Here is a 27,452-nt window from a genome sequence, read left to right as displayed (position 1 = left end):
CGACATAGAAATGCAGAGATTTGGCATCTACTTTTATTGAAATCCATGACATTGCTTTTAAATGTTTAAAGAACTGCTAGGCTGTGTGTGACATTAAGAATATATACCATAAACCCCTTGTAGATATGCTGCTGGTGAACATACTGAAGTTGACGCTCACATATTCTAATAAGTCAGAAAACACATTCACTCTTTACAGTTGATCAAGTTGAGAATGACTTCTTCAAATCATCAAGACTCAGACAAGTTAGATAAATCATAACTCAGATCAGTCTTGTTCTGGTGGGTAAACAGCACTCGCACTGGAGTACGTCTCTCTGGAATGTCGCTTCTCATTTACTCAGATTGAACAATTTTGCCATGCAAAGATTAAAAAAAAAATATATATATATATATATTAACCCACCACCAGCCTGAAATATGAAATGCAGCTTCTTTTTTTTCCACCTGGTCCTCTGAGATGATTGCTACAATGCATTTTATAAAGCACAAAATGGTCTGTGGTTTTTCAACCAAGAAAAAAAAAACAAAAACAGAATAGGTAATGAGCAAGACGACAACGATGGAAATGTGGAATTTGTAAACACTGTTCTTTCAATTTTTAATTTTCTACAATTCTGTAAACAGCGGTATATGTTCTTTTTATTACTTTTTTTTTTTCCTCTTTACACAGCTTGGATATAGTTGATCTACTGCATTTGATTATAATATACTAAATGATAATACATATTAGTAAAATGAATACTTCAGAATACTTTTTATTTGCATGTACATTTATAAAAGTGACTACTATGATTTTTAAAATGTTTTTGTGCAAAATGCTTTAGTAAACTAGAATTTTGGCATTTATGAGAAACCTTTCACAAAATATTGGTTGGAAATACGAGAGAGAGAGAGAGAAAAAAAAAAAATCCAACATTGAGCATATGGTTCAGAATGTTTTCCAAGATGAGTCACGCCATCTGTCTGTATAATATTGTGCAAAATCATGGGTTCAGCATGTGCAAGCGGTTCTGCCCAAACACCAACAGAACTCTTTCTAAATTCTGCAAGATTTCTCACCAGAGCTTACATTGACAAGGACCTAACACTGAAATGACAAACGGACAAGCTTGAAATGTAAGGCGGTTGAATTACTGTAAGGCAAAGAGTTGGCAGAAGAAAAGAAAAGAAAAAAAAAAAAAAAAAAAAAAAAAAGGCCATGCTATGGCTCTGTGTGTGGTGCATGATCTAATTAGGATGAGGTTTCAATTCCGAACCCGTATAACGATTTCTATTCACTACTTATGAAGCTATGATGCTGAGGAGTTTTGAGAGCATTGAAAACTCCGGTCAGATAATAGCGGAGAAAAAATAATTGGCAAGGATTGGCACATTGCACACGAAGGTCGTAATTCCTCCTGAACTCCGTAACTGAAAAAGACTTTAAGCCTTAAACCAAAATCTGTACAGTTTTAGGCAGCTGACTTTAGCATGTTTGGACTTGTTCAAATCAGTGTTCTCAGATCTACTTTCATTGTAGCCATCAGCTTGAGACAGCATGAAGCTCATTTAATGCTTAATCATTGGTTACAGCATAGAGGATGAGAAAGCACAGCTTTGAGTCTCTAAAAAAAAGGAAGTACTATTCAGTAGAGGTTAACATCAGAAGCAGCTTTTGTCGCAGCCAATAAGAGTATTTCGTTTCACGGATGCAGGAAATAAACGATGCATCCCTGCGCTTGCTTAAAAGGATGGCACAGTGTGAACCTTTTTTTTTTTTTTTTTTTTCTTTTTAGGAATGCACGGATTCAACACTGATACTGAAGCTGATGAAATGTTAGAATGAATTTGATGATTTTGCAGTCCCATTCACAGCCATATTTATTGCCATGAATGCATGTGACGTTGTCTAATATGACGCAGATCTTGGCAACAGAAGCTAGCAGAGCCGCCTGGTTACTAAGAGAATGTCAGACTGGGATTACTGGGAGTAATCGGCAGATACTCGGATTTTGTTTTAAAGATTAAGCTCGTCAGTGCATCTTCGATATTTTTGTTTTATTTTGTTCATGTGTTCCACATTGGGCATTGCACACAATGTACTGTTCTTGTGCTGTGCCTATCTAAGTTGACACCTCATTACATGCAAGACCCCTTACCCCTTAGTAATTTGTGGTTTGTAAGGATGTTTTGGATTATTGGAGAAATGCTGCAGGACAACAGTGTGTTAAAATCTTGTAGAATCAGGCGTGTATTCTCCACTCGAACCTGCTCGGCTTGGCTCAGCTGTCCTGTGCTTCAGTCCGAGAGGAGCATCACAGGTCATCATCCCCGATGCCCTCGAAGGCATAGTTTCCGTGAAAATCACTGCCGCTGAGATCGTTAGCAGAGTTTGAGGCGCTGATCCCCCGTAGGGAGACAGAACTCAGCTTGGTCTAAAGCACAAAGATTAGAGGAACACACAGAAATGCATGAGTTTACACTTCATTGTTACACCGGGGGGGGGGGGGGGGGGGGGGGGGTGGAAATAAAAAGAAAAAGAGCACGCTGAACTCACCGAGAGCTTGACAACTTGTTCCCGATTCGCATCAGGAGAATCCTGGGGATAAAAACGAAGCATTAAATCTGCCCATGTTTTGACACAATCAAAAAGCATGTTGTAAATGAATAAGCATCCTGACCAGTAATGGAGGAGATTTCACAGCTTGCTGGCTGTTGGATCGATGGATGGATCCATTAAGACGTTTCTTCTGCATCTGAGGAGCACAGAACGGTGTTAGAGACCGCACTCTATTGACAAGACAGCATTAGAACAAAGTCCTTTTAATAAACACAGAGTGCTTTCTCAAGGCCAACATCTGACATGGGTATGAAATCCCTGCTGTACACACTCGGAGCTGTGCACGCATACAAAATGGTCAAGATCAAATGAATGCAATAAACACAATGAGTTAGATCTGTGAGGTTGGACGTGCTCATCAAATTAGCGTACACCTTTATGCACAAACGCCACACGCAACAAAAACAAAAAGAGATGAGGGATCATGAGAGATCTGGCAGACAGACAAGCAGTTACATAAGAACAAAACAGAGAAACTGACTGACTTTCTTAATGCTTCCCCCAGATTTCTTCACCATCAGTTCATCCACCATGGACTGGAGACAGATGCTCATCATGATTGCCTAAAAACACGAACCATATGAGTTTATTTAAACAACCTTAGCCCTTGTTACAGTACTACAGTTTGGTATGATAAAGTTTTTTTAATCGAATGGCACAGCACAGCACGTCAACAAAACCAAGCCCATGTTTGTTTTATTGCTAGCACATGCACCCAAACATAAGTGTGCCAATAAGATAAGATACCTTTATCACCACAAGATATTGTCTGGAGCAAGCCAGTAAATGCCATCAAAGAATAAGATATAAAAGAAAGGATATAGACAAAGGTGTAGAAAAGAGCTAAAATGGAAATAGAGGGTTGATAATACACAAGTCTATACTGTTAAATGGTAAGCAGTTGTAGCAGTATTCATAGGAGGTTGTGGAACGATATCAAAAATATGTACATGGGTGTAAATGCAAGCGTACAGTAGTATAAAGTATCGCCGAATTCAGAAAGGTCTGAACTGCACTTAAGACGACGATAGTGGATTTCACGTACATCCAGAATATCTGTATTACAGAGAGATGTGAGGTGTTATGTTATAGAGGTGGGAGTAAACGCTGAGTGTTGAGTAATGCGACAGCTCTGGGAAAGAGCCTGTTCCTCAGTCTGGTGGTATGGACGTACAGGATCCTGTAACGGTTTCCTGAAGGCAGTCGGGTGAAAATGCTAAACGTAGCCAGGGTGGGTCAGGTCTTTGGAAATGTTAGCGGGTCAACAGGTGCAACAAATTCTTCAGATTTCTTCCTATGTTGGATCTGTGATCTGGTTTTGATGATGTGCTGGAGTGCTTTCCTTTGCTTGGAGCTGCACAACGAGTACCGTTCTGCAGAATGTGATTACGACTCAATAGTGCACTGGTGGAGGTTCAGGAGGAGCTGATTGGGGAGCTGTGTTTTCCTTAGCGTTCATAGGAAATGGAGCCTCTGTCGAACTTTTAAAAAAAAAAAAAAAAAATACTATCACGGTTGTGTTGATGGACCATGATTGGTCGTTACGGATGTAGACACCACACAGGAAATTAAAACTGCTGACTTCCTCAACCTTGTCACTATGGTGAACATTGTGTTTTGATTTCTGAAGTTCTAAAGAACCACAAGCAGTTCTTTGGTTTTCTTGCAGTTGAGAGCCAGGTTGTTGACGTCCTTTCTGTAAGGTGACTCGTTATAGTTTGAGATCAGTCCTAAGATGGTGGTGTAATCTAAAACTTTGATGATTATGATTATGATATTGGACTTGTGGATGGTTTTGCAGTCGTGTGTGAAGATGGAGTACAACAAGGGGCTCAGCACACAGCCATGTGGTGCTCCAGTGTTTAATGTAACGGGAGAGGACGAGTGCTCTCCCACACTCACTGTGTCTAGAATCCAATTTCATAGCCCGAGTGACAATTGAGAGAAGTTTGAGTGCAAGCTTTAAAATACAATGAAATATAAGGAGTTTCTGTGGCTGAATCTTAAGTGTCATCCTGGCCCTTCCAGGTGAAATCTCCCACAGTGTGTCCAGTGTTCCCAGCATACGCTCTGGATACAGAGCAATCCTCACTTGGGTAAAGCTTTTCCTATAGACAAATGAACGAACGAACGAACGAACGAACTAACTAACAGGAAGCCATTTGACACCGAGTTTATTTTCAAGATGGTTTACTAGACCATGTGGGGGAAAAAATACAACATCATGCTAAATAATCACTGGATAAAAATGAATGATGAATCTGAAACATTAAACCACTGTTTTAAACCGACTCGCCTTGTAATTCCTCCAAAATAAAAAAAAATAAAAAAAGAAGGTAGAAACGTCTGGCTGACAGCCACTACACGAGTTTTTTTTGTGCCAACAGAAAAGTAACTACATTCAGAGATATTAATCAAGATGATTTTATAATAAGTGCATTAGAACAATCAATGGTTTGCACCATTTTTTAAGCCATATGACCTGGCTTGACTCATCCATGGAATGGACATTGTTTTAGCATGAGACACTGACCTGGAAGGGACCTACTAAAATGAAATCTAGATTAAATAAATAAACTTCGTTCTAAAACGAGCTGGCCGAGACGGAACACTGACCTGTGGACTTGTGATGGTGACCCACTGCAGACGGTCTTTGCTCATCAGATACTCGAAGGCCAGCTCCAGTTTGATGTCACACTTGCCAGAGGTGCAGGGATTAGCAGTACCGTTGGCCACTGGAACTTGCTACAGAGGGGAAATCAGATCATCATCATCATCATCATCCTGCTTATTACTATTTACCATCAGCCATTATCATAGTCCTTTACACTTTAATTAGCATCAAATCTTAATTTGTTCCTAATTAGCAGCATCATTAATCATCCCGAATCATCATTATCTCCACTCGGGACTGCATTTTAAAGGAACAAAAAAAAAAGTGTTGTAAAGCGCAACTGTCCGATTTTTCAGAAGACAAACTTTTAACACCTCTCTATATAAAGGCTCTGCTCCCAAGAGATTTAAAAAAATTGTTTTCTTCATTTCTCTCTGATGAGCGAAGGCTGCTTCGCCTTCAACTTCCCTTCGGCTAATGGAATGCCTAAGCAGAAAATAAAATATACAAAGCGTTTCCACATCCTTTTGTGAAAGCCCCAGAGTAATAACGGGAGACAGGCTATCTGTGTGGGAGGCCACTGTCTGAAAATGCTTCCTTCAGAAGATAAAACAAGTCCTGCAATAGTTTCCGTCTAGACAAACAAAGACTTAGCCAAACAGTTTGCATAGATGGTGTATCGATCCCAATCCAAACTGAAACGTGTGCAAAGCAGTCTCTAATTTGTTTAGGTAGAAAAAACAAGACTGTGTGATGAGTAATATAATCCACAGTGAAGTGCCAATAGGCTGTAAGTGTATTGGAAGGCAGAGGCGTTCTGTTGAAAATATAACAGCAGTGAGGCAGATGGATGATTGCCTAAACACCAGGACTAAGATGGATGGATGGCAGGCTTATGTAGGCTTTACTCCTTAATGAGAGCGACTGCTTTAGCCAATTACCGTTAGCCAGCACCTATTTTGATGCAGACTCTCTTCTCAGCTTGGTGGAACAGAAATATTTACACCACTGCTGCCTAAAGGGAGTCACACTCATTACGACTGCAGGAAAACGTGATGGAAACTGGCAGAGAGCCACTTTCAATGCCTCATGTCAAGGCTATTTTTGTAATTTTACCATTATTATGCTATCTTGGAAACAGCTTTCAGAACATGATTAAATCTCCATTAACCAACAATAAGCTGACATGCATTAGGTTCAAGCTGAACATCATGACATGCATGATAACATATATATAGCCCTTTAACACAAAGCTGATACCGTTAGATAACCCTTCGACAAAGTTGACACTTACAGATGAAGTGACTCGCCAGCACCTCATGCGTGTGACTTTAAAGCTGCCTTCCTTCATCTGGTTATTGGGCAGTTTGACGTGAAAGTTGAGCTCGTTGTTGCCAGCGCTGACGATGACATGGCAACCTTTTTCTGGAAAATCCGTGATGCAGGGATCAAACTTGATATAGCCAAAGTACTTCAGCGTCTGAGCCAATCTGATGAACTGTGAAAGCAACATGGATTAAAGTAAATGACAGCGACCATCTTAGAGGGGAATTCGAGGAGGAGATCAGACGTGTCTGTGCTGAGCAGTCCGCTCTCACCTCTTTCTTTGAGCCTTTCTCCTGCAGGGATTTCAGCTGTCTGTGCTGGTCTTTGTTGGCCAGAATCCAGCCTCGCTCGATGTCAGACACAGTCTGAAGACAGAAGACAAGCTTTACTTCACTGTTTCCAAATATTAATGCCGTGTAGAACTGTGCCTACACACAGAGCTCAAACACATCAGCTCAAAATACAGTACAATACAGATGTGCAGTCAGACTAAAAGGATACTTGCTCCAAGAGCAATCACGGTATTTATATGACAGCTTTCCAAAAATTACAATGATATATTTTTATTAAGACTGTGTCAGCCTTTGGCTTTCAAACAGTTTGAATCAAGTTTAAAGGAAATTTATTCTGACCCAACATAACCTTAAATGGCTCAAATCAAAAGAGAACATTTTTTCATTTCAAAAGGGGTTAAACACATACTGTACCTGTGCATATAACAAGTTAAGACCCACACTATCCTCCATTACATCACTGTCATAGGCCGAGTCCCAATAACTGTAGAAGAAAATAAACCACACTTAGTCTTAACAATATACCCCTACGGAGAGAGAAAAACCTCGAAAACTGTGCTTCTATTGTTTATATTTAACCTAAAATATATTTTAAAAAGTGAGTACATTAGACAGTCCCTCCAGGATTTTACGAATGCAGAAATTAACGCAAAAAAAAAATATATATTTGCCGGAGCTTGTAATTTTTCAACATTACTGCAGATTTGAGCCAAGATGAGTCATGTGACATCACTACAACTCGCATTCAGCCCAAGCCCCCTTTGAGTCACATGTCAAACATGAGTACAGCTAAAAAGGCCTCATTTACCAACAAACATCACCATGAAAGACACAACTGCAAAACACTTCGGTGCAATTACAAGTTCGCCAATTGAAGTACTTTTCCACAAAAAAAAAAAAGCACAAAAACACTCCACAAATTGCACGGCAAATTTTGAAGAAAGAAGAAGAAAAAAAAAGCTGCAGCAAAATCAAGCATTTTTTAGCTGCAACAATCACAAAAAACAGACAAACAAAAAACCCTGAACTCCTGTATGGACCGATTCGGATTAAAGTGTAGAAGTAAGAATAAAAGTTGCTTTAATAAAGGAGTATCAAATAAAGCAATCTATAAAGCAGTGAGAATTTTAACAACCTAAAATATGCCAAATCTAGGGACAAACCCATGCCTGGCTACGGTAACAAGACCAATCAAGCCTACGTTATTCAGACTTCACATACATCCTAGGAAACGTGTAAAAACATCAGAATGGACATACAGACCACCAAGCAAGCGTGCAATTATTAGATGAGAACACAGCCAGTATTATTTTTCTTAGAAGGCTAAGAAGCACATTCTCTTGAAATGCGTGGCTGGAATGCTGGAGAAATCATTAAGAAATTATGTTGAAACTGCAGTTTTGTACAAAACCCTAGCGCATCTGTTTGTGTAGCTGTCGATCCACCCACGGTCAGGCATTCTGCACTGAAAACTGAGATGGAGCCACTTCTACATGGTCAAACAAGGGGGGGGGGGGGGGGGCAACATTGTTTGTGCCTTTCAGGAGCACCAGGACTCTTTGGGGAAGAGGAGTGTGTGTGGATGGAGAGTATTGTGAAATGGTGAGAGGAAATGAGTTGCACTATTTCACAACACGGATCGAGCCTGCCAGAGGCCAATGCGTCAGAGTATCAATTATTAAGCTAATATAAATATTTATCAACCAGGATAATTTACTGGTAAAAGGACAAAAAAAAAACAAAACAATAACATTATCCTACAAGGAACCTTTATTTGAGAAGGTTTTTCTATGCTAATGTAGTGTTGAGTTTCAGAAGGAATGCCCAAGTCATGCTGCCTCAAACTCAAAACCCTTTTGGGATAAGTGCTCTTAGAAGCAAGCTGGCCGAGTGGAGTTGGAAAGTAAACCTATATACACCAAGTTTAAGAAGCTACAGGAAAGGATTACAGGAAAAGCAGACAGCAAAAAACAACTTGGTCATTCTCATGAAGAACAGCCTCAAGGGAGTCTCACTCGGGTTCCACTGTCCTGTTCTTTAAATGTGTGTGCAAGTAAAAAGAAAGGCCATGATACTTCAATATGGAATTTTAAACATATTTTATATATATATATTTTTTTTTTTTTTATAAAGTCTTCTTGAACTTCCTGAACCACAACTGAATTGTAGTCAGTGTTGACTCAGCATGCCCTTTTGACTGTAACAGGAAAACATCGCCCTGGAAAAATGATTTACTAAACCGAGAAGTAAAGTGTGCTGTGAGTAAACATGCTCCGTGGCATACGGATGTCATGGTGTACCTTTTGCGAAGGACGATGTGGTAGTCGGGATTGCGCAGGCTGGTGACCGACACGTAGGGCAGCTCAAACTCCTGCAGCTTTCTCACGACTGCGGCGCAGTGGGAGAGGACACAGAGACGAGAGACAGACAAGAGAAAAAGCGTATGAGTAGCCTCAAGGACATTCTGATGGTAAAAACAAACGATGAGAGATGAAGAGAAATCCATCTGGGCAAATGACAGCTTTATTAGTTGGCAAGCTGAGGACGTAAGAGAGGGAGTTGGCAGATAAAAACAGGTGGTTTTCTTTTCTCTGGAGTGCAGAAGAGGGCAACTGCGGGATTGAAATAGTCAAGGTGAACTTCTGAATCCAAGACGCTAATGTGATGAACAGTATACCAACAACACAGACCAACAGCTATCCATTTCAGTGCTAGCTTGTTTACTTGTAGTCTGCTTAATGTGTCAGCACAAAGCTTTCTTCTTCTTATTTTTTTTTTTACTTGGTCATCTGTATGCCAAATACTTTCTTCCGCTTAAAGACCGCTACACTTCTTCACTTTTTTTTTTTTTTTTTTTTTTTTTTTTTTAAAAAAACAACCCATATGCTGCCACTGAGGACTCTACAGCTGCTTTGGGCTCGTATAGAGCATGTGTTTTCTCATAGCTGACAGACTCTTGATCCTGTTCCCAAAAATAAAGTTTGGCGAACAGATGAGAGGGAGAAAGACCGAGATAGCGAGAGAGAACATAAAAGAGATAAGAAGGAGAAAGTACAAAAGAGAACGAATTCCCCAAGGAGATATGCAAGTGTGCTCCAGACAGCATGAACACTGGATTTCAAACTGGCATAAAAAATTTTAAAAAACCATACCAAAATGGCAAAAAATCTCAAAACTGGCATGACATGATGAGAGAAAGAGCGAGCGAGCGATAACGAACAAATCAGGAAAAAGCAGTGCAGAAATAAATGTGTTAATCCAAGAGAAAGTAAGTGCAAACTATATGAACTGGCTCAGTACTTGTGAGTCCTGCAATCAAGTTATACATAAAAAAATAAATACATTTGGGGGAGAAAAGAAAAAAAAAAAAAAAAAAAAAAAAACCAACAACTGTCCACTGTATCCTCAGATTCCTGTTCTCGGTTGACAGAAGTGGACCCCGATGCGGTCGTCTGCTGTTTGACACGCACTCGGAGATGCTTTTCTGCTCAGCACGGTTGTAAAGAGTGGTTATCTGAGCTAAAATAAAGCCCGAGACTCTGAATGCAATCTTCTTCTAAATTTGGAGGAAATTATATGTAAGCGAAGGGCACCTCAGGCAAAAGAAATCTAATCAGTCAATATACTTTGCATTTTGCTGAGATTGCAGCTTTGGCAGCCAAGAATAGATTTTTCATCTAGTGAAGGGCTCAAGGCAAGTAAGCAAATCTAAAATGTCCTGGAGCAAAAAAAATCCTACTGTCTACAGCACACTGTCCTACAAAGCCTTGGTTCTCAAAGTGATTCTCATTTTCCTTACAGGGTGGAAAAAAAAAAAATCAAAACTCTAATAACGATTGGTTGTAACTCTAAACCTCACTGTCCACATTATTAGGACCATTTGTACACCTATCCTGCACATTCATGTAGTTTTCTTAATCAGTCCATCATGTGGCAGCACCTCAATGAATACAATCATGCAGACACAGCTCGAGAGCTTCAGTTAACATTCACATCAAGCAGCAGAATGAAGAAAAAGTGTGATCTCAGTGACTGATCGTGGCATGGATATTGGTACCAGAAGGACTGGTTTGAGTATTTCAGAAACTGTGGAACTCCTGGGTTTTCACCACACACACTTTACACACAATGGTGTGAAAAACAAAAAAAAGACAGTGAGTGAGCAACAGTTCCATGAGTGGAAACACCCCGCTGATAAGAGAGATCAGAGGGAAATAGCCAGATTAGTTTGAGCTGTCAGCAAGCATATAGTAACTCAATCATGGTGAGCAGAAAAGCATCTCGGCATGCGCAAAACATCAAACATTGAGGTGAATGTGCTACAACAGCAGAAGACCACATCAGGTTCCACTGCTGTCAGCCAAGAACAAGAATCTGAGGCTATCATTGGCACAGACTCACACAAACTGGAAATAAATGTAGGTGTATTATTAAGGTAAAAGTATAATAGCTTGTTAAACAGTCAGTAATTAGGTGATGAGCCAGCAGCAAGGTTGTTAATGTCATACCAACACAAGCTTACTCTCGGGAACCCTGTCTTCATCTGGGAATAAACAGCTTTGTTCATCACCAGGCTTATGAACATGTCACGAGTGCAAAAATTCAAAGTTCACTTTAAATATACAGCAAAAATTCAAGTAGAATGTCCACAACAGAAACTATTAAATATGAGGACATTGGATTATAATATCCCAATGTAACAGACTAGAGGAAGGAAGGACGGAAAGACAGAAGGAAGGACGGACGGATAGATGCTTATCGTCATTGCACAGTACAGGTACTCAGCAACAAAATTCAGTTTTGCATCCACAGATGTGCAAATAATAGCTTCGTGCAGAGTTAAAGAGTAGGTTGAATGCGTGTATAAGAAAATAAAAACAAAAGAAGGCTATTGGTTGTGAATATGTGCAGGATCTTTTTACACGGATGGCATTATACTAGGTTATAACAGAAAAACTATAGTAGATATATAAATATAAAAAAAATGTGCACTTACTAGTCAAACATATGTAAGAGATATGTACACTGTATATACAACAGTACCCAGATTATCCAGCATGTCATGAGCGTTTACAAATGAAGACATCTGGTGCACATCTGGTGCAATTTCTATACAAATCACATCAAACCAGCAAATACAGGTTGTGTACTCACATGTGCAGCCTCCGTTTACCCCTTCCTGAACTAGGAAGAGGCTGAAATAGCCCACCAAATCATCAGGCAGCTCCAGTTTCGATGCAACAGCCTATTGAAGGAGGGGAAAGGCCCAAAAGAGAATTAATCAATCAATTCGATACTCACTGGGTCTTGTAATGTAGCACAGAAACATCTTATGGTATTTAGATACAGTATATGCCTATATAACAAACTTGGATCAATAGCAAGGCAACCTGCCAGTTGAGAATTTTCTGAGTCTCACAGAGAGGACTTGCATAATCATGAAGTATAACACCACGAGTTCATATTAAAACGAAAAGGCATGAAGATTTTTTTTTTCTTTTACTGGCAACTCTAACACATCCAGACATGTTCCACTACATGAAAGACAAAAAAAAAAAAAAATCAAAGAAATCAAAAAGACAACCTGACAGCTTGCTTCACAATAAGATATTAAACATTAGAACAAGATGATCTCATGATTAAGTCAGTCACTCATCAATATGTTTATGCAGAAAGTCACTTGGCTGCATCCATCAGGTGATCGTCAAACATCAACTACCTTGACATTTGAACCTTTTTGTTCAGAATGCAAACTTGCTACGTTTATCTGCAGGGTCAAACATGCTTTAATAGAGGGCTGAGTGAGCCTGACACAGCTGGGACTCGATAGCACAAGGCCACGTGGGCCACAGCGGAGACACGATGAGGAAGGTGCTGCATAATAAAAAACTCTAGCTTTGCAGTGCATCCATAGCAAGTGTCAATCAGGAAAGGTCAGTTCAAAGATTTTCCACCCCAAAACATTTCGGTTTCCCTAGAGACATTGGTTAAAAGTGTGAAAGTGTACCTCGTCATCAGGCTTTCTGACAACCGGAAATATCGAAAATGACCTACATCCATTCGAAAGCACTATATAAATGGTGCAACATTAAAACTGCACTGGGATTGCTGACTTAGCTTGGCAGCTACGCCGACTCAAATCTTCCAACTCAGCTGTATAAAAGGAACACTTTGTTGCTGAAAGCGCATCTCTTCTAGGCTACATGCCAACTCTATCACTCAATCACTCTAGAAACACTTAAATAAGCACAAACCGAACACACACACACGGTACACACATGCGGGAACTGTCCTACTTTTATTGACAAAATGGTCTATAAAAGAACAGTATACAGGAAAGAGGCTGCACTCTAATGTTCAGTTGGGAGAAGCATTTAGCATCTGCAGTGCAACTGACACAGTGTTCGAGCAAACCGAGAAGTGTAATGTGTTTTCTCCAGAGAGGACTCAGCTGGGCTCTGCGCCTCCCATTTGGATATAAACTGAAGCAGAAACAAACAAGCACCAGTCTGAAAACATGAAGCTCCCAGAAATTGATCTTGTTTTTCTGGATTGTGGGTTTGGCAGGAATCTTAAGCTCTAAGTAATAAGTCCTTTTGTGTGAACAACTAATTTGGAGCACATTTTCTGTCCAAAAGGCATTTCTTCTCTAAAGACATGCAACAATGAAGTGAAACTGGTGTCTGGTAGGACATTCCCAGCAGGATTTTAAACATGCCATCGTGGTTATTTATTTTAGTTTGGCCCCGATATTACTGCCAAAATTGTAAGTGTCCTATAAAAACTTCTACACAACAAACACAAATCAGTTCAAGAATCTCAGATGGAATAACACAAACCCAGGAAGCCATCAGGATGCCTTCAGATAAAGCCGTCTGGCAACTTTAGCTAAACGTCTAGCTCAAGTACTAAAAAGTCATAACGCAAATCGTCCTGGATCCAGTTCTGAGCACAACGGTTTGGCTGCACAGCGTCTTTACCTCAAGGACATCTTCAGTCTGGTCTGACGTCAAGATGTTGACTTTGACCTTCTGGCTGTTGGATAAGTGCACCTCCAGCTGGACCTCTTCAGTGGGGATCTGTTGTGTCTCCTGTTGTAAAGAGAAAACAGCAGGTGTCTGAACAGCAGGGCTTTGGAAAGCTGCAGATAAACGACAGACATACATATACACACATATACATACATACATATACACATATATACATATACACACATATATATATATATATACATATACACACATATATATATATATATATATATATATATATATATATATACACACATTATATATATATATATATATATATATATATATATATATATATCTCAGAGGGAAGAAGCTGTGGACAAAGGAAAGACAGATATCAACTATGTAGACCAGGTGTTCTGAATCTCTTTTTACAGTCAGGGGCCCCTTTTAAAAAACACAACACATACAAAAATCCCCATCAGTACAGATTCATTTTAACTACTAGAAATTAGGCGCAATATTTGTGTACACAATAACAGTTTGCCTATTTACTGGAGACAAAAATGTTTTTTTTTTTTTTTTTTTGCTCTTTCCCCATCAGAACCCATTTTTATTCAAATTTGGGGTTTGGGGGATGGGGGGGGTGCACACACTGGCGAGAGATCCAACCCTGTGTGCCTGACCCTGTATCTGCATTTCAAATTGCATACCGTGACCTTAAACTTAAAAGCATTTACTAAGAACGCCTACTAATCTAGAAGATCCAAAAGGAACATTTAGGGGAGTTAGTAAATATTTGTTAAGTTCAAATGCATGTGGTTGGAAAGATACAGCCATCTCCAACAAAATAGTAACTTATAACGGACAGTCTAGGGGTCCTCGGACACCACTATGAGAACCATGGACTTAGATGACCAAACCTTTTGCCGAATACTACAGCTTACTGAAAGCATATACGGTCTCTACTGCTAATGTGGGAGGATTTTAAAATAGCCGCTGTTCTCTGCGGACCAGATGAAATGACACAGCAAAGCCTGACTAATCCCTCATTCTGTTCCTCATGCAGACTTGTTAACTAGCACGGGAAAACTGGTCCAGAACAATATTTAATGGAGCTGAGGAACCCAAGAGTGACCTCACACATGCTGAGAGGCAATAAAGTAACAGGAGGAAACAATCATACATCCATGCATTTTCTGTACCGCTTATCCTACACAGGGTCTTATCCTACCTCGGGGAGACACCTTGGATGGGGTGCCAATCCATCGCAGGGCACAATCTCATACACACAACACGGACAATTTGGAAACACCAATCAGCCTATAAAACATGTCTTTGTACTGGAGGAGGAAACCAGAGTACCAGGAGGAAACCCCCGAACCACAGGCAGAACATGTAAATTCCATGCACACAGGGCGAAGGCAGGAGTCAAACCCCTAACCCGGGAGGTGCGAGGAAAACGTGCTAACTGTTAAGCCCCTAGAGGAAACAAAACCGTTCACCAGAACACTCTCAAAACACCTCTTATTTCACACACAGTATTAGAAACATTACAGCACATGATAGTTTGTACCTGTTGGGCTTTTCTTAAAAAGCTGTTGAACATTTCACTGGCTCCAAGCAGAGGATCCTGACGCACTGTTAAAAAAAAAAATATAAGTGTCAAGTTCTGACGGGAACATTGTAACAACTAAAGCTAGGTGTGTGCACACAGTTTTAATGACATGCATAAATTGGTTCAACTTGTAGCAAAACACCTTGAGAATCAGTTTCAGAAAAAGTCTTCTATTCTGAAGTCTGAAATAGAAAAAAGTTACAACTTCAAGTTTATAAATACAAATAAAGCATGCAAACTCATGTGGCGATACATTTCTAATATAAATCTGGAATCCTTTACTTTACATTTAGTGACCATTCATAATATTACTGTATTTATGTTGACTGTATTACCTGATAAACATCTGATTATGATTCATGGATTTAATTACATTGACAAAGCTGTATAGGAACATAGCATTAATAAATAGGAGGCTATTCTATACAATGAACAAATATACTGAAAGAAACTAGTAATCATAAAGCACCATTTAACTAAAACTATCGGTATCTGCTTATTAATGATAGCAAATTAAATAATTTCTTAACAGAATTTATCAAATAGGGAGCTCCTTATTCTTAAAACAGTGTAGCACTTAAAAAAAAAAAAAAAAAAAAAAAAAAAAAAAAAAAAAACACCTACAAAGAAAGTGATTTAAACTTTATGCATCATTGTTTCTCTAAACAGACCCTTGTGTTCATCAGAATAAGATTTTTTTTTTTTTGGACGACATATAAAAAGCTTTGGATGGAACCAAGAGGTGGATAAACCCAACTCCTTCATCATTTATGGCACGTTGGGCATCCGCAGCCCTCAAAAGGCGCACATCGTATTTGTGTAAACAAACAAATGTGTGCGCTCTGAAAAGACAGTGTGTGCGCAGTGGTTCATTTTCCATAACCGCTTTAAACCATGATGTAACGGTGCAAGTGGCCAGCCAAGAACAGCCTGCGTGCTTTCAGACTATGAGCAAATACGCTCAACAAGGCTTAGCTTGTTTGGCTGCATGTGCCGGGACTGAAATGGATTAGAACAAACGGCTCATGGTGCTGCCATGCTCCAACGATTTGCCTTTACATGCAGAGAATGTCACCCCTGGCTGGCTTTAACCAATGATTATGTCCAACCCTCCCAAGCCGTTTAAAAGCAACGCCAGAATACAAAAGACGTCAGAAGAGTATTTCTGTACAGTGTTAAACCTAATGGCACTCTGAGCCATAGTAGTAGAACACGGAGGTTTATTTACTCATGTGGTGGGGCAAAAATTCTCTCAAACATTATACTGCCAGTTTCGCTAGTACGACAAGTCTATAAATATATAGGATAGTGCAGGTATCCATGCGGTACTTGGGATATACATGGTAAACAGGATCTGCACAATTGAGGGACTTTAAAAGAGCTGACTTACAACAACTCGGAACGAGTTTAGAGAATGTAATTTGACTTGCACTACATGGAGGACTGAGATTAAGAAAACATTGTCATTACGTCAAACTCACCAGCTTGCATGTACTTCTCCAGCTGCTCTCTACGCTGCTCCACTTCTGCAGGCGTGAGGGTGAAGATCTTCTTTGGGGGGAAGGCAGGTACCACGTTGTTTCCATACTCTTTCTTGATCTGTTCCAAAAGTAAACACAATAAATGCATAAACAATCATGCTTGTAACCAGACCACTGAGAAAATGCAGGCATAAAGGCACTAAAGATGCCGTCTTTCTAAGCAACATTTACGGACAACCCCCTCCGAATCCATTACATCATAACCTATGTGGTCCATGATCTCCTGACTAGTTACGGCTGAAGCATTTAATACAGCAGAAAATCTTATTGCAGATGAGCAGACAGTTTAAGCGGTGTCTGAAGCTGCCTCCTTCCACTGGGTTCACAGAAATTTGAGCTTTTTGATGCAGCAGCCATCTTTGGCGTAATATTGCTGGACCCGAGAAACAGGAAGGTGTGAGTTGATTTGCATCTTGTGTGTGATACAGGTATGCAGGATGTCTGCTTAACCGCAGACACGATGCACTACATAGTAAATATAATGAATCATAAGGACACAATCTAAGGGCAAATTAAACAAATAAATAAACAACAGGCATAACCAGGACCATAGTTCCTACAAACACAACATGAATGTAGACCTTGTTGCCCTCCTCGTACAAGTGAAATTTTCATATTTGTTTTAGCAAAATATTTCTCCGAAGCGACATTCACAATCCACAATAGTCCTAATTTCCTAAAGCGACATAATAAATGAACATTTCTCCAGATACCAACGTGTATTTGTACGCACGACTGAACACCATGGTCACACGTGCACTTTACGTAGTCCTGTGTAATTCGCCACTGTATTGTTAAGTGTTGCAGCATGGTCCTAGATAAACGACAATTTGTTCCAATGCATACAAGCGATATAGAGGAATGACAATAATAATACATCAGCACACAATACAAAATGACTGCACTATATACACCATAGTAATGTCACTAGGTATTAGTACTGAAATGCAAAAATACAGAAGAGAAGCTGAAAAAAAAAAATAATCATAATAATAATAATAATAATCATAATAATAAATAGCACATCTTCACACCTCTTCTAATTACATGGAGGTAATTAGATTTGGGGCTGATCAGAGCGAGTCGACTGCTGCCCTCCACCATGGCAACCCTCGTAACCAGGGCGCATCATCTGACCACACATGCCCTGTTACCTAGCAACAGCAGTACCCAGAGCACTAAACGTGGCTTTCCTGGCAGAAACACTCAAGTTCTCTCCATTCATCAACAAATCACAGGACATCCACGTGACTTGGATGTTCTTTGCAATAAGCTTATTCAAAAAAGGTCAAAGAGAGGCATGGGCAGGCTCAGCAGCCCCCCCCCACTGGAAAACACTGATGTTTGTAAATGAAAGGTTAAAATGCTATTAATCTCACCAGTGGAGGTATCAATAAAATATTGTTCCATCCATCTACTAATCTAGATTAGGCATGAAGCGATTTATTACCTCACTTCTAGATCCCTTCAGTAAATTCCCCTAAGAGTTTGTTACCTGTTCATGCAGGCCTAAGAGCTGGCTGTAGCGCACTCGGCAGTGCAGGACCCCGTTGACATGGATGTTGTAGGCCTGAGGAGGAGAGAAGAAAAACCAAATCAATCAGACTCTGGAAAAATACAAGCACACACTGTGGAAGTAGGGTTCTAACAAAGACTGACTTTCTGATCACATGCCGAGAGAGACATTAAATGATAAACACCATAGGACGCTCTGTTACACATCTCCAAGAACATCCTAACAGCCACAGCTTTGCCAATTCAGTCTATCTATTTAACACTACATGCATTATTGAAGAGAGTAATCCCACTTTTATAGCTCGCTAATCCATCACTGAAAAAGGATGGGCCATGTGAAAAGATTTCATGGCTGCAGGGTTGTGACTGATGATCTCTCAAGCAGGATTCTGAGCTCTTCCTGTAATTACATGCTAATGATCTGCAGCGTCGAGGTAAACCATGTTTCCAAAAAAATAGCTAAAACTTAAGATGGGAGAGAAAGACCAACAACCTGGAAAAATGTTTTCTATAACAACAACCACCACACCATCAAACCTTCTGTCAAAGAGATATTAATAATAAAACAAATCAAGGGCAGAACTGAATCTCATCTGGCTTTAAAGCCATCTGGAACTTAAATGGATGTGCTTTTGCAGGAAAAATAACTTCAGTGAGCAGGTCAAAGTGTAAAAACTGCGGTGGGGGTTGGGACACTGGTGAGAGCTCCAACCCTGTGTGCCTGACCCTGTATCTTCATTTCAAATTACATACCATGACCTTAAACTTAAAAGCATTTACTAAGAAAGCCTACTAATCTAGAAGATCCAAAAGGAACGTTTAGGGGAGTTAGTAAATATTTGTTAAGTTCAAACACATGTGGTTAGAGAGATATAGCCATCTCCAACAAGTAGGCCACGTAAATATGTGATTTGAGACAGTAGGGATATGCCACGTAGACCTAAAACTATAATATTTCATGGGATTTATTGTGTGGTAACAATAGAAATTATGATATGAAAAGACTAACGTTCAACACCATTTTCTGCCTTTCCTCATAGTCTGGTCAGTGTTTTTGCGTGAGGTGGCGGAACAAATTTGATACATTTTCACCCTTTGCTGGCACGGTTTTTGACACACTTTACACATCAAAGACATTTGATTCACATCTGATCTTCTGTATCCGAACCACTTTCATATCACTGAGGAAGCTCCTTTTTTGGGGATTAATTCTTCTTCCTCTTCTAGGGTTGGAACTCCGCCTTCCCCCATGCTTGTTCTCGTTCTATATGCGAGACGCCCATTTTGTGGCGGGTAAACACTATCATATCTGTAGATCATGGACAGTACGCTATGGCACAGTCCTATGAGACCGTTCCTATTTTCCTCAAGCGACTGTGGGTGGATTATTTTCATATAAATGCACAATCTGGAGAGTGTTATTCTACTTATACCACAGTGATTTGCCAAAGATTACCATTATCAATGAATGGCACCATACATTAAGAGATTATATTTAGCTTTAACGTTGTATAACAAGTAAATTCCCGTTATCACTTGCATTAAAGCAATGACAAGCAGTCGTTCCTTCACCAGTATCCCCTTTTCTCTCTCGTGAAAAAAAACAAGTAATTTTTTTGATACTCCTTCCATAAAATGATAAATGTCTCCAAAAAAAATTCCCCAACAGCAGTTACATTGTTACTTGTTAATCAAAACATTTTTTGTTTCAAATCGGTTCATTTTTATTCGTTTTTGATTATGTAGACCATTTGTATTACAAGTGTATGAGCTGTTACCACAGAAACAATAGCGTATACAAACCTATCATTCATGTCACAGCCAGAACAACTGTCCAAGCTGTGCTGTTATACAAAAATAATGCACACTTTCTGACCAATCAGATTCCAGAAGTCAACCGCATTGTGGAATAAATAATAAACAGTGAAACAATTTTAATTATCTTAAGATAATTTACACTTTTTTTTTTTTAACTTTTGAATGACTAGACATACAGAGTACAAAAAAAAAGATTATATCTCCTGTCAGTTGATTCAAGCTTTTTAAAGTCAAGTTGTTATATTTCTGCCCGTGTTTATTTTTTGCGGAGTAACCTACAGTTAAATATTTTAAAGCAAGCTGGCTGTGTTCTGCTTCAAACAAGTTCTGAATAAAATTTTAAAGCCTTGAATCATGTAGTAGGCTGTAACTTAGACTGTTTGGTTCTGCATCACCTTTCTCAGATGGGGCCACAGTGAGAAGTGCAACATCCTCAATTCAGTCAAAACTGAATAGACAATGTGTGCTTTCACCCGTCACGTCTCTGTGTTTACTGCCCTCTTGGTGGATGGACAGCTAAATAAAAAATAAATAAATTCAGGAGTTCTTTTCAGGGTGCTTCAGAAGCACTTCTGATGACGCATAAACCAAACAAACAAAAAGGTGGAGGAGTGTTGGGGAACTTTAACAAACCTAGAGCAAATCTGCAGGAACTATGAATAAAACACAATGAGAGTTTATGAACTAGCTCCAGCTTCCACAAGGCCATAAACAAAACCGGTCCACAAACCATGTAAATAGGCTTCCTAACGGTCTCACCCCAGAAAACGAGGCCCTGGTTTTATCGCGGCTTTAGCGGAGAGAACAGCTCCAGCTCCATGCTGCTTCCCCTGCACACATGCCAATACACACAACGGGTGGTGACTGATAATTGCCCTTCCTTTTCTGCTGTAATAACAAGAGCAAGTGTAATGGATCATGTGTGGATTTTTTCCCCCTATTTTAGGTCATCGTTGTGATCTTGCATGCCGGCCAAAATCATCCTCCTCTTAGAAAAAAAGAGGATATTACAATTCCCCTAATATTATTTACTCAAACTCATTCCATTAAGTCTTCATTTTGGCCCGTCATTCATGAAATAACGAACACAACTTACTTTTAGACGTGGCAGGAAAAAAAAAAAAAAAAAATCAATCATCTTAAAAGACGCAATTTCTTCCCAGGGACTTTGTGCAAGTGGTAAAACGAGGGAAGGAGCATCAATATTCAAAATGTCAGACAACCGCATTTATGCTGGTACAGAAGTGGATTAATGCATTTTAGAAAAATTTGTTTTCACAGGGCTTTTGGGTCATCTTAACGCAGGCCGGTTTTTGATTATTCATGACATATCCTGGAGGTTATAATAATAATCACTTAAACCTTCTTGGCCCTACAAAAATCTAATTAAAAATAAATAAATAAATAAATAAATAATCGTTAGCACATTCTCCTCACTTCTCCTCACTACTCCTCCTGACTGGCATGTCCAAAGTATCCATAGTGCACGAACGGGTGTGTGAATGTGCATGATTGTGCCCTGCGATGGACTGGCACTGACAGGGTGTACTCTGCCATGGGTGCCCCATGCTCCAGGCTCCCCGCGACCCAGTAAAGATAAGCGGTACAGAAAATGGATGAATGGATGAATGTTTAATTACAAATTACACCATCAGCAGTAATGAGTGAAAAGTAATGAAAATTTCTTAGTATTTGGTGTCTCCACCCTTTTGCTTTAACGACAGTTCACTCGAGCTGGCATGGACAGAAGTTTGTGTAAAACCAGATGGTTTAGATTAAAACCATGAGAGTTTTTAATCTGAATATGTTCTTCAGTGGAAGGGATAAGCCTCAAGAATTATTTGACCTTTTGTACATAGGAGATACCAATGTCACAAACAGATGGTCACGAACCAAAAACAAAAATCACACAGAATCCTGAATATTTAACATTATGAACACTTCCTTTTTTTTTTCCTTTAAAACTTTTTCAGTTATAAATAAGTAAAACAATAGAATTCCAATGTGCCTCAGACTTTTGCCTCCCCCCAATGAACATTTAGTCATCTGTTTTTAACTAAGCTAATTCTGGTAAAGCAAAATCTGACTGAATAGTTAATTAGAAATTATTATAATCTTATTTTCTTATAATAAATGATAATTTTAACCCAAAGTATGCAACCCTAGTTAATAAAAGGCTTGCCAACTTGTAGGCATGCATTAAAACCATCCTGGCAATAAAACTACCAAGTCTTAACTTGTCAGACAGACATGGGATTTTCATGCACTCTTTACTTTAGTCCACTCCACACAAAAAAAGGATGTGAGTAAATTGCATTTATAAAGCCCATTTAAATTCAGCTTACACTGACCAAAGTGCTGTACAGAAGCAATTATAAAATATAATCAAAATATAAAAAAGGAAGGAAAAGCATGGCCTCGATCTCTCACACTTCCTGGATAATCATCAAGAAAAGAGTTCAGTTGCACAGGAAGTATGCCATTTAGAGTGCAAAACACCCCCCCCCCCCTCCCTCCCACCCACACACCGGTGACGATTCATCCACATCCAAATGGAGCCAACTTTAGCCAAAGCATGAACATGCTGCTCAAATGAGCACTCTCACAATAAGACTGTTTAGAAGGGAAGGTTTAAAGAGAAACCAGTGCAGAAGAGGGGAAAAAAAAAAAAGCTGTAGGATAAATCCAGAAAATTCACTCAGACAGCAGGAATTTTGGCTGCGTTTCGGCTACACATTCCACACATGCTGCACCTCAATGAGAAGTTTCTGCTGGAAATTACTGGGGAAAAGAAGAGGAAGCAAGCAACACTGGTGTCCACATGTCCATGCTGCACATTTTGAGAGACAACAGAGGACCACAAGTGCTGAAGAGTGACTGAATAGACGGCGTAGGTCGGCATCCAGCCATCTTTCCCTCCTCTAGTGATCTTGAAAGACCTGTCCAAGTCTTGTGTTCTTTGCAATATTCTCAAGCAGCCTTCTGATGCCAAAAAAAAAAAAAAATCACGAAAACATAGACCATCATCTAGCATGAAAGAACGACTTCATAGAATAAGGATTATTTCACAGCCTTTTAGGTTTTGCGCAAACATGTCAACAGAGGTAGTCGTCTGTAAATTAGTCCAGAATCATGCTATTCTTTTGTTTCAGGACTTTCATGCCAACAATATTCCATTGTTGATAACATGCCATTTGCACATCGCTTGCACTTGTCTCTTTGCACATTTCCCTTAACATGACTTGCTATTTTTGCACTTCTGGTTAGATGCTAGCTGCATATTTTGGGCTTTGTACTCTGCTCAATGACAAAGCTGAATCTAATCTAATAAGTCAAGCACACAGTGTATCCACAGAACTTAATGTTTACAAAGAGATATTCAGGCTACCAGTTTAAAAAAAAACAAAAAAAAAAAAAAAACAACCACTATAGTACAGGAGTTCCTAGTGACGGCTGGTCATGATATTCGATGGGAGGGCGAAGATCAAATATCAATAGCTTGACAATAAAACTATTAGGGCTGAGTAATGGAATATATCACAAGGTGCTTATCATGCTTAACGCATGATAAGAACGGTAGGAGGCAAGCTATTACACACACGCACGCTTAAAGACAGATAGAGAGCTGTCTACCTGCTGATTTGACCTACTAGGTATTGCATGGTACACGTGAAAGTTGTAAACTTCGGTTTAAAAAACAAACAAAAAAAAACCCACCTTTACAATACTGTCACCTGCACTATTTTCTAATTCATACCAGTTCATGGTAGGGATGGGCGATACAGACTTAAAACTATCTCATGATATTTCATGGTATTCCGTTTGCGATATTTGCAAAAAATTTTTTGTAAATGATATAAATGACGATATGAAAATAGAAACATTCAACGTTTGGGGTTTTTAGCCAAAAGTGACGTCAGCATACAGTCTTGAGAGCTGTGCAAACACAAATATTGATCCCAAAAAGTAAAGCTTAAATATTAACCATCACCAAATACTGAACTATACCAAATAAAGTAGGCTAATAACTTCAATTCGGTTTTATATGTATAGCGCTTTTTACAATGGTCCTTGTCTCAAAGCAGCTTTACAGACATATATGAACACAGGATACAGATTTTAAGTGTGGGAATTAATCCCAATTGAGCAAGACGGTGGCGATGGTGGCGAGGAAAACCTCCCTAAGATGTAAGAGGAAGAAACCTTGAGAGAAACCAGACTCAGAAGGGAACCCGTCCTCATCTGGGTAACAACGGATAGTGTAAAAGCAAAGGAAAGTTTATTATGGTTTTTATATGAAGTCTGTTTGTTGAACTAATCCACTGTTCAAAGGAGACCCGAGTGCAAAACTGCATGTGGTAATTCCAGTCCCGGGTCCATAGTAGCAACCGTAGTCCCAGCAACCACAGCAAGAATGTCCATGTGTAACTAGAATATGAATTTTACTCACAAATTAAAATTACAGTCAAAATGCAAACACCAATACTCGCAGGATTCATAATCAAACCTCTGCCTCCCGCCATCCTTGTTCTCACTGAACGTCTGAGACGCCCATGCTGCGGCAAGTCAACACGGCATCGCCTAACCTCAATATCGCGAGATGACAAATTCTCATCGCGGGGAGGAATTGTACCGGTATATCATGGATGATACGATATGCAACAGCCCTATTTCATGCTCAGTATATCTATAGTAAGTTCCTTTGCAAAAGGTAAGCTGAGTAAATAATCCACCTCATTCATGTTTATTATACTTGCCACACTATTTTATGTGCGCTTTCTCAGTCACTGCAGCGGGACAGAGGTCAGTGAAGTGGGTTGAACAATATCAGATGGTGTTTCACCATGTAATCATCAGACATGGCTGTCTACAGTCTGGGCTTGAAAGAAATCAGCCCCAGCCTCACTTCTACCTAAAATTCTGTCGATTTTTCTTAAAACTGTTGGTTCTGTTGCAATCGGTGACACAAAAGTCCAAAACAATCCATCTCAATACACAAGGAAATAATCTTATGTGGATGTCAATATTAAACCTTATAAAAGGTCTTTGAAAGACAGGTGGTTTCACCCGGTCAGCCCATTTACTGTAATTCAGCCTCCCCCGGGAGTTCCACAAATGAAGCAGGGAGGAAGCATAGTTCAGCAGCTTGGTGCACTTTTCCCGAGTTAAAATCTTGATCGTGTAGAAAGAGAGTGCCAGAGGCTCAAAGTGGCAAAGCAGACTACATATGTGTACCTGTTTACCAAATCTTACTTTCTCTGAATCCCCACCCAAAGGCATAGACACTATTAGGAAGCGGGCAAAGTAGGGCTGGGCAATATATATTGATATCATGATCAATTATTACACTATACACACTTTTCTGAGATATTGTTGGTATGATTCATAAAAAAATTTTTATTACAAATTAATTGGCACTGAATGGATGTCAGCGGTTTCCTTTTTATTTGCTTAATCTTTGTCGGCATTAAAGAAACAAACAATTAACATTTAAAAAAGTTATTTTAATACTGTTTTGCAGACAGTTTGTTGGCTAAATTATATATTGCGATATGCATCGTACATTGTAGAAATGTCCTCAAGTATAGTGATACAATACATTTCTGTCATATCACCCAGCCCTAATGCAAAGTCTACACTCTTAAGGATTTATTACCTTTATTTATTTAAATTAAGTTTGTTCCTCTGATGAAAGTCTTAAAAAGGTTTTTGGTCAAGCTTTCAAGTATTAGTCCCTGTAGAAAGCTAGTAATATTGACCCCTAGAAGAGCCCTTCTTCTGAGTGTACTGTTAGTTGGACTCCACTGTCAGGAGCATGACAGCACACTCTCCATAAATCCTGAGATTATTCATTTCATTACAGGCCAACAACCTCGAAAATGGATTGTTAAAAAAGGTCCTAGTCATAATTATTTCATGTGACTACAACATGAGACATGCAGTCTGTACTAAATAAAATCATGTGAAATAAGTAGAGTGCTTAGGAATTTCCAGGTTGTAAAGAGTCGAATTATTAGTCTTTGTTGCAAGCAGGATGGGTGGGCATACTAGACAGGTGACATGAATTAACCTGTATGGTCGAATTGGAGATGAATTTTTTTTTTTAAACATTGTTGGCAAGACTCCGAGAGAAAAGAAAACCAGCACGCGCCCAAAACACTCACCACATATGTAGAGCCATTTTCACCGGAGCGAACCTCCGTCTCAGGAATGGAAAAATGCATCTTTATGTCTTCCTCAGGAAAGATTGAGAGATAAGATAAAGCCTCAGCCGTTACAAGAGTAACAAATCCGGACAGTAACGCGAAGTCCTGTAATCACAGATGGAGTATCCAAGTCGCCCTTGTCTCGGTTTCTCTGCGTAGTTTTGGCTCGTGCAGTCCAAAGCAAAGGCAATGTATCTAATAAGTACTGACGTTTATCTTTTCAATAAACGAGAAACAAAACTTATTCTGCATCAGGGACTAAACTTCTCCCATAAACGTGTGGGCAGCAGCAGCCATGTTGCAATTGGAAGTAATTCCGCCTTCATTGTTGGCTCTTTTTCAGCCTGTTTGGACAAATCTGTTTCAATGTAAATTGTAACACGGTTTAGCCTTAAAAAAAAAATTATACAAAATAAATAAATAAAAAACCCTTATGATAGACGGCCAAACCAGATAAACTTCTAAATACTGTACTGCATGGAAATGTGTGCGATCTGCAAAATCCCCAGTACAAACGAGTGAAGGAAATGAAACACAAAAAAGAAGGGAGGAAAAACAATTCTGCCACTTTGCTATCAAAATCTACTCTTCCGTGTGTATCATGTCTCCCAAAGATGATAATAAAGGACTAACATTATAACGCCTTCCCTGCGTTCCTCTCTATCTAGCAAAGGTCGATAATATATTCAATGTGTGTGTGTTCACTCTTTCTCTAGGCATTGCAACAGTCCTTTGGTTCAAACCATTTAAAAAAAAAAGAGGGGGACTTTTGTTTATATTGACTCGCCTCAAAATGTTTCTCTCTTACTATAATTCGTGAACTAATATTATTTCAAACTACACTCGTATCTATCCATGCATGCACCATATTTACTTTTTGTTACAAAGAAAGATAAAAAAAAAACAAAAAACGTTTCACTTCTAAACAAATTTCGTACACCCTCGAAG

General features: G+C 39.3%; 1 protein-coding gene across 1 annotated transcript; it reads right to left on the bottom strand.

The window, feature by feature from the left end:
• Positions 1 to 11: 11 nt before the first annotated feature.
• snx17 (sorting nexin 17) lies at positions 12 to 27,452 on the bottom strand. The gene is made up of 15 exons (XM_053613608.1): positions 26,463 to 27,452; positions 18,461 to 18,535; positions 16,906 to 17,023; positions 15,383 to 15,447; positions 13,816 to 13,926; positions 11,990 to 12,080; positions 9,136 to 9,223; positions 7,250 to 7,319; positions 6,815 to 6,907; positions 6,511 to 6,714; positions 5,219 to 5,347; positions 3,088 to 3,165; positions 2,664 to 2,738; positions 2,540 to 2,581; positions 12 to 2,417 (listed from the first exon to the last, which is right to left on the bottom strand). Exons 1-15 carry the CDS (start codon positions 26,520 to 26,522, stop codon positions 2,298 to 2,300), a joined length of 1,419 nt encoding a protein of 472 aa, XP_053469583.1. The 5' UTR covers positions 26,523 to 27,452; the 3' UTR covers positions 12 to 2,297.

The sequence above is a fragment of the Ictalurus furcatus genome, chromosome 25 (genome assembly GCF_023375685.1).
Source record: "Ictalurus furcatus strain D&B chromosome 25, Billie_1.0, whole genome shotgun sequence".
Taxonomy (NCBI): domain Eukaryota; kingdom Metazoa; phylum Chordata; class Actinopteri; order Siluriformes; family Ictaluridae; genus Ictalurus; species Ictalurus furcatus.
This window is presented reverse-complemented; position numbering and strand designations above follow the sequence as displayed.

Coding starts and splice junctions, on each gene's coding strand:
- snx17 (XM_053613608.1), bottom strand. CDS start 26,522: ATGCATTTTTCCATTCCTGAGACGGAGGTTCGCTCCGGTGAAAATGGC. Junction 6,715..6,814: donor AGAAAGGCTCAAAGAAAGAG/GTGAGAGCGGAC, acceptor TTGCTTTCACAG/TTCATCAGATTGGCTCAGAC. Junction 5,348..6,510: donor GCTGGCGAGTCACTTCATCT/GTAAGTGTCAAC, acceptor TCCCCTCTGTAG/CAAGTTCCAGTGGCCAACGG.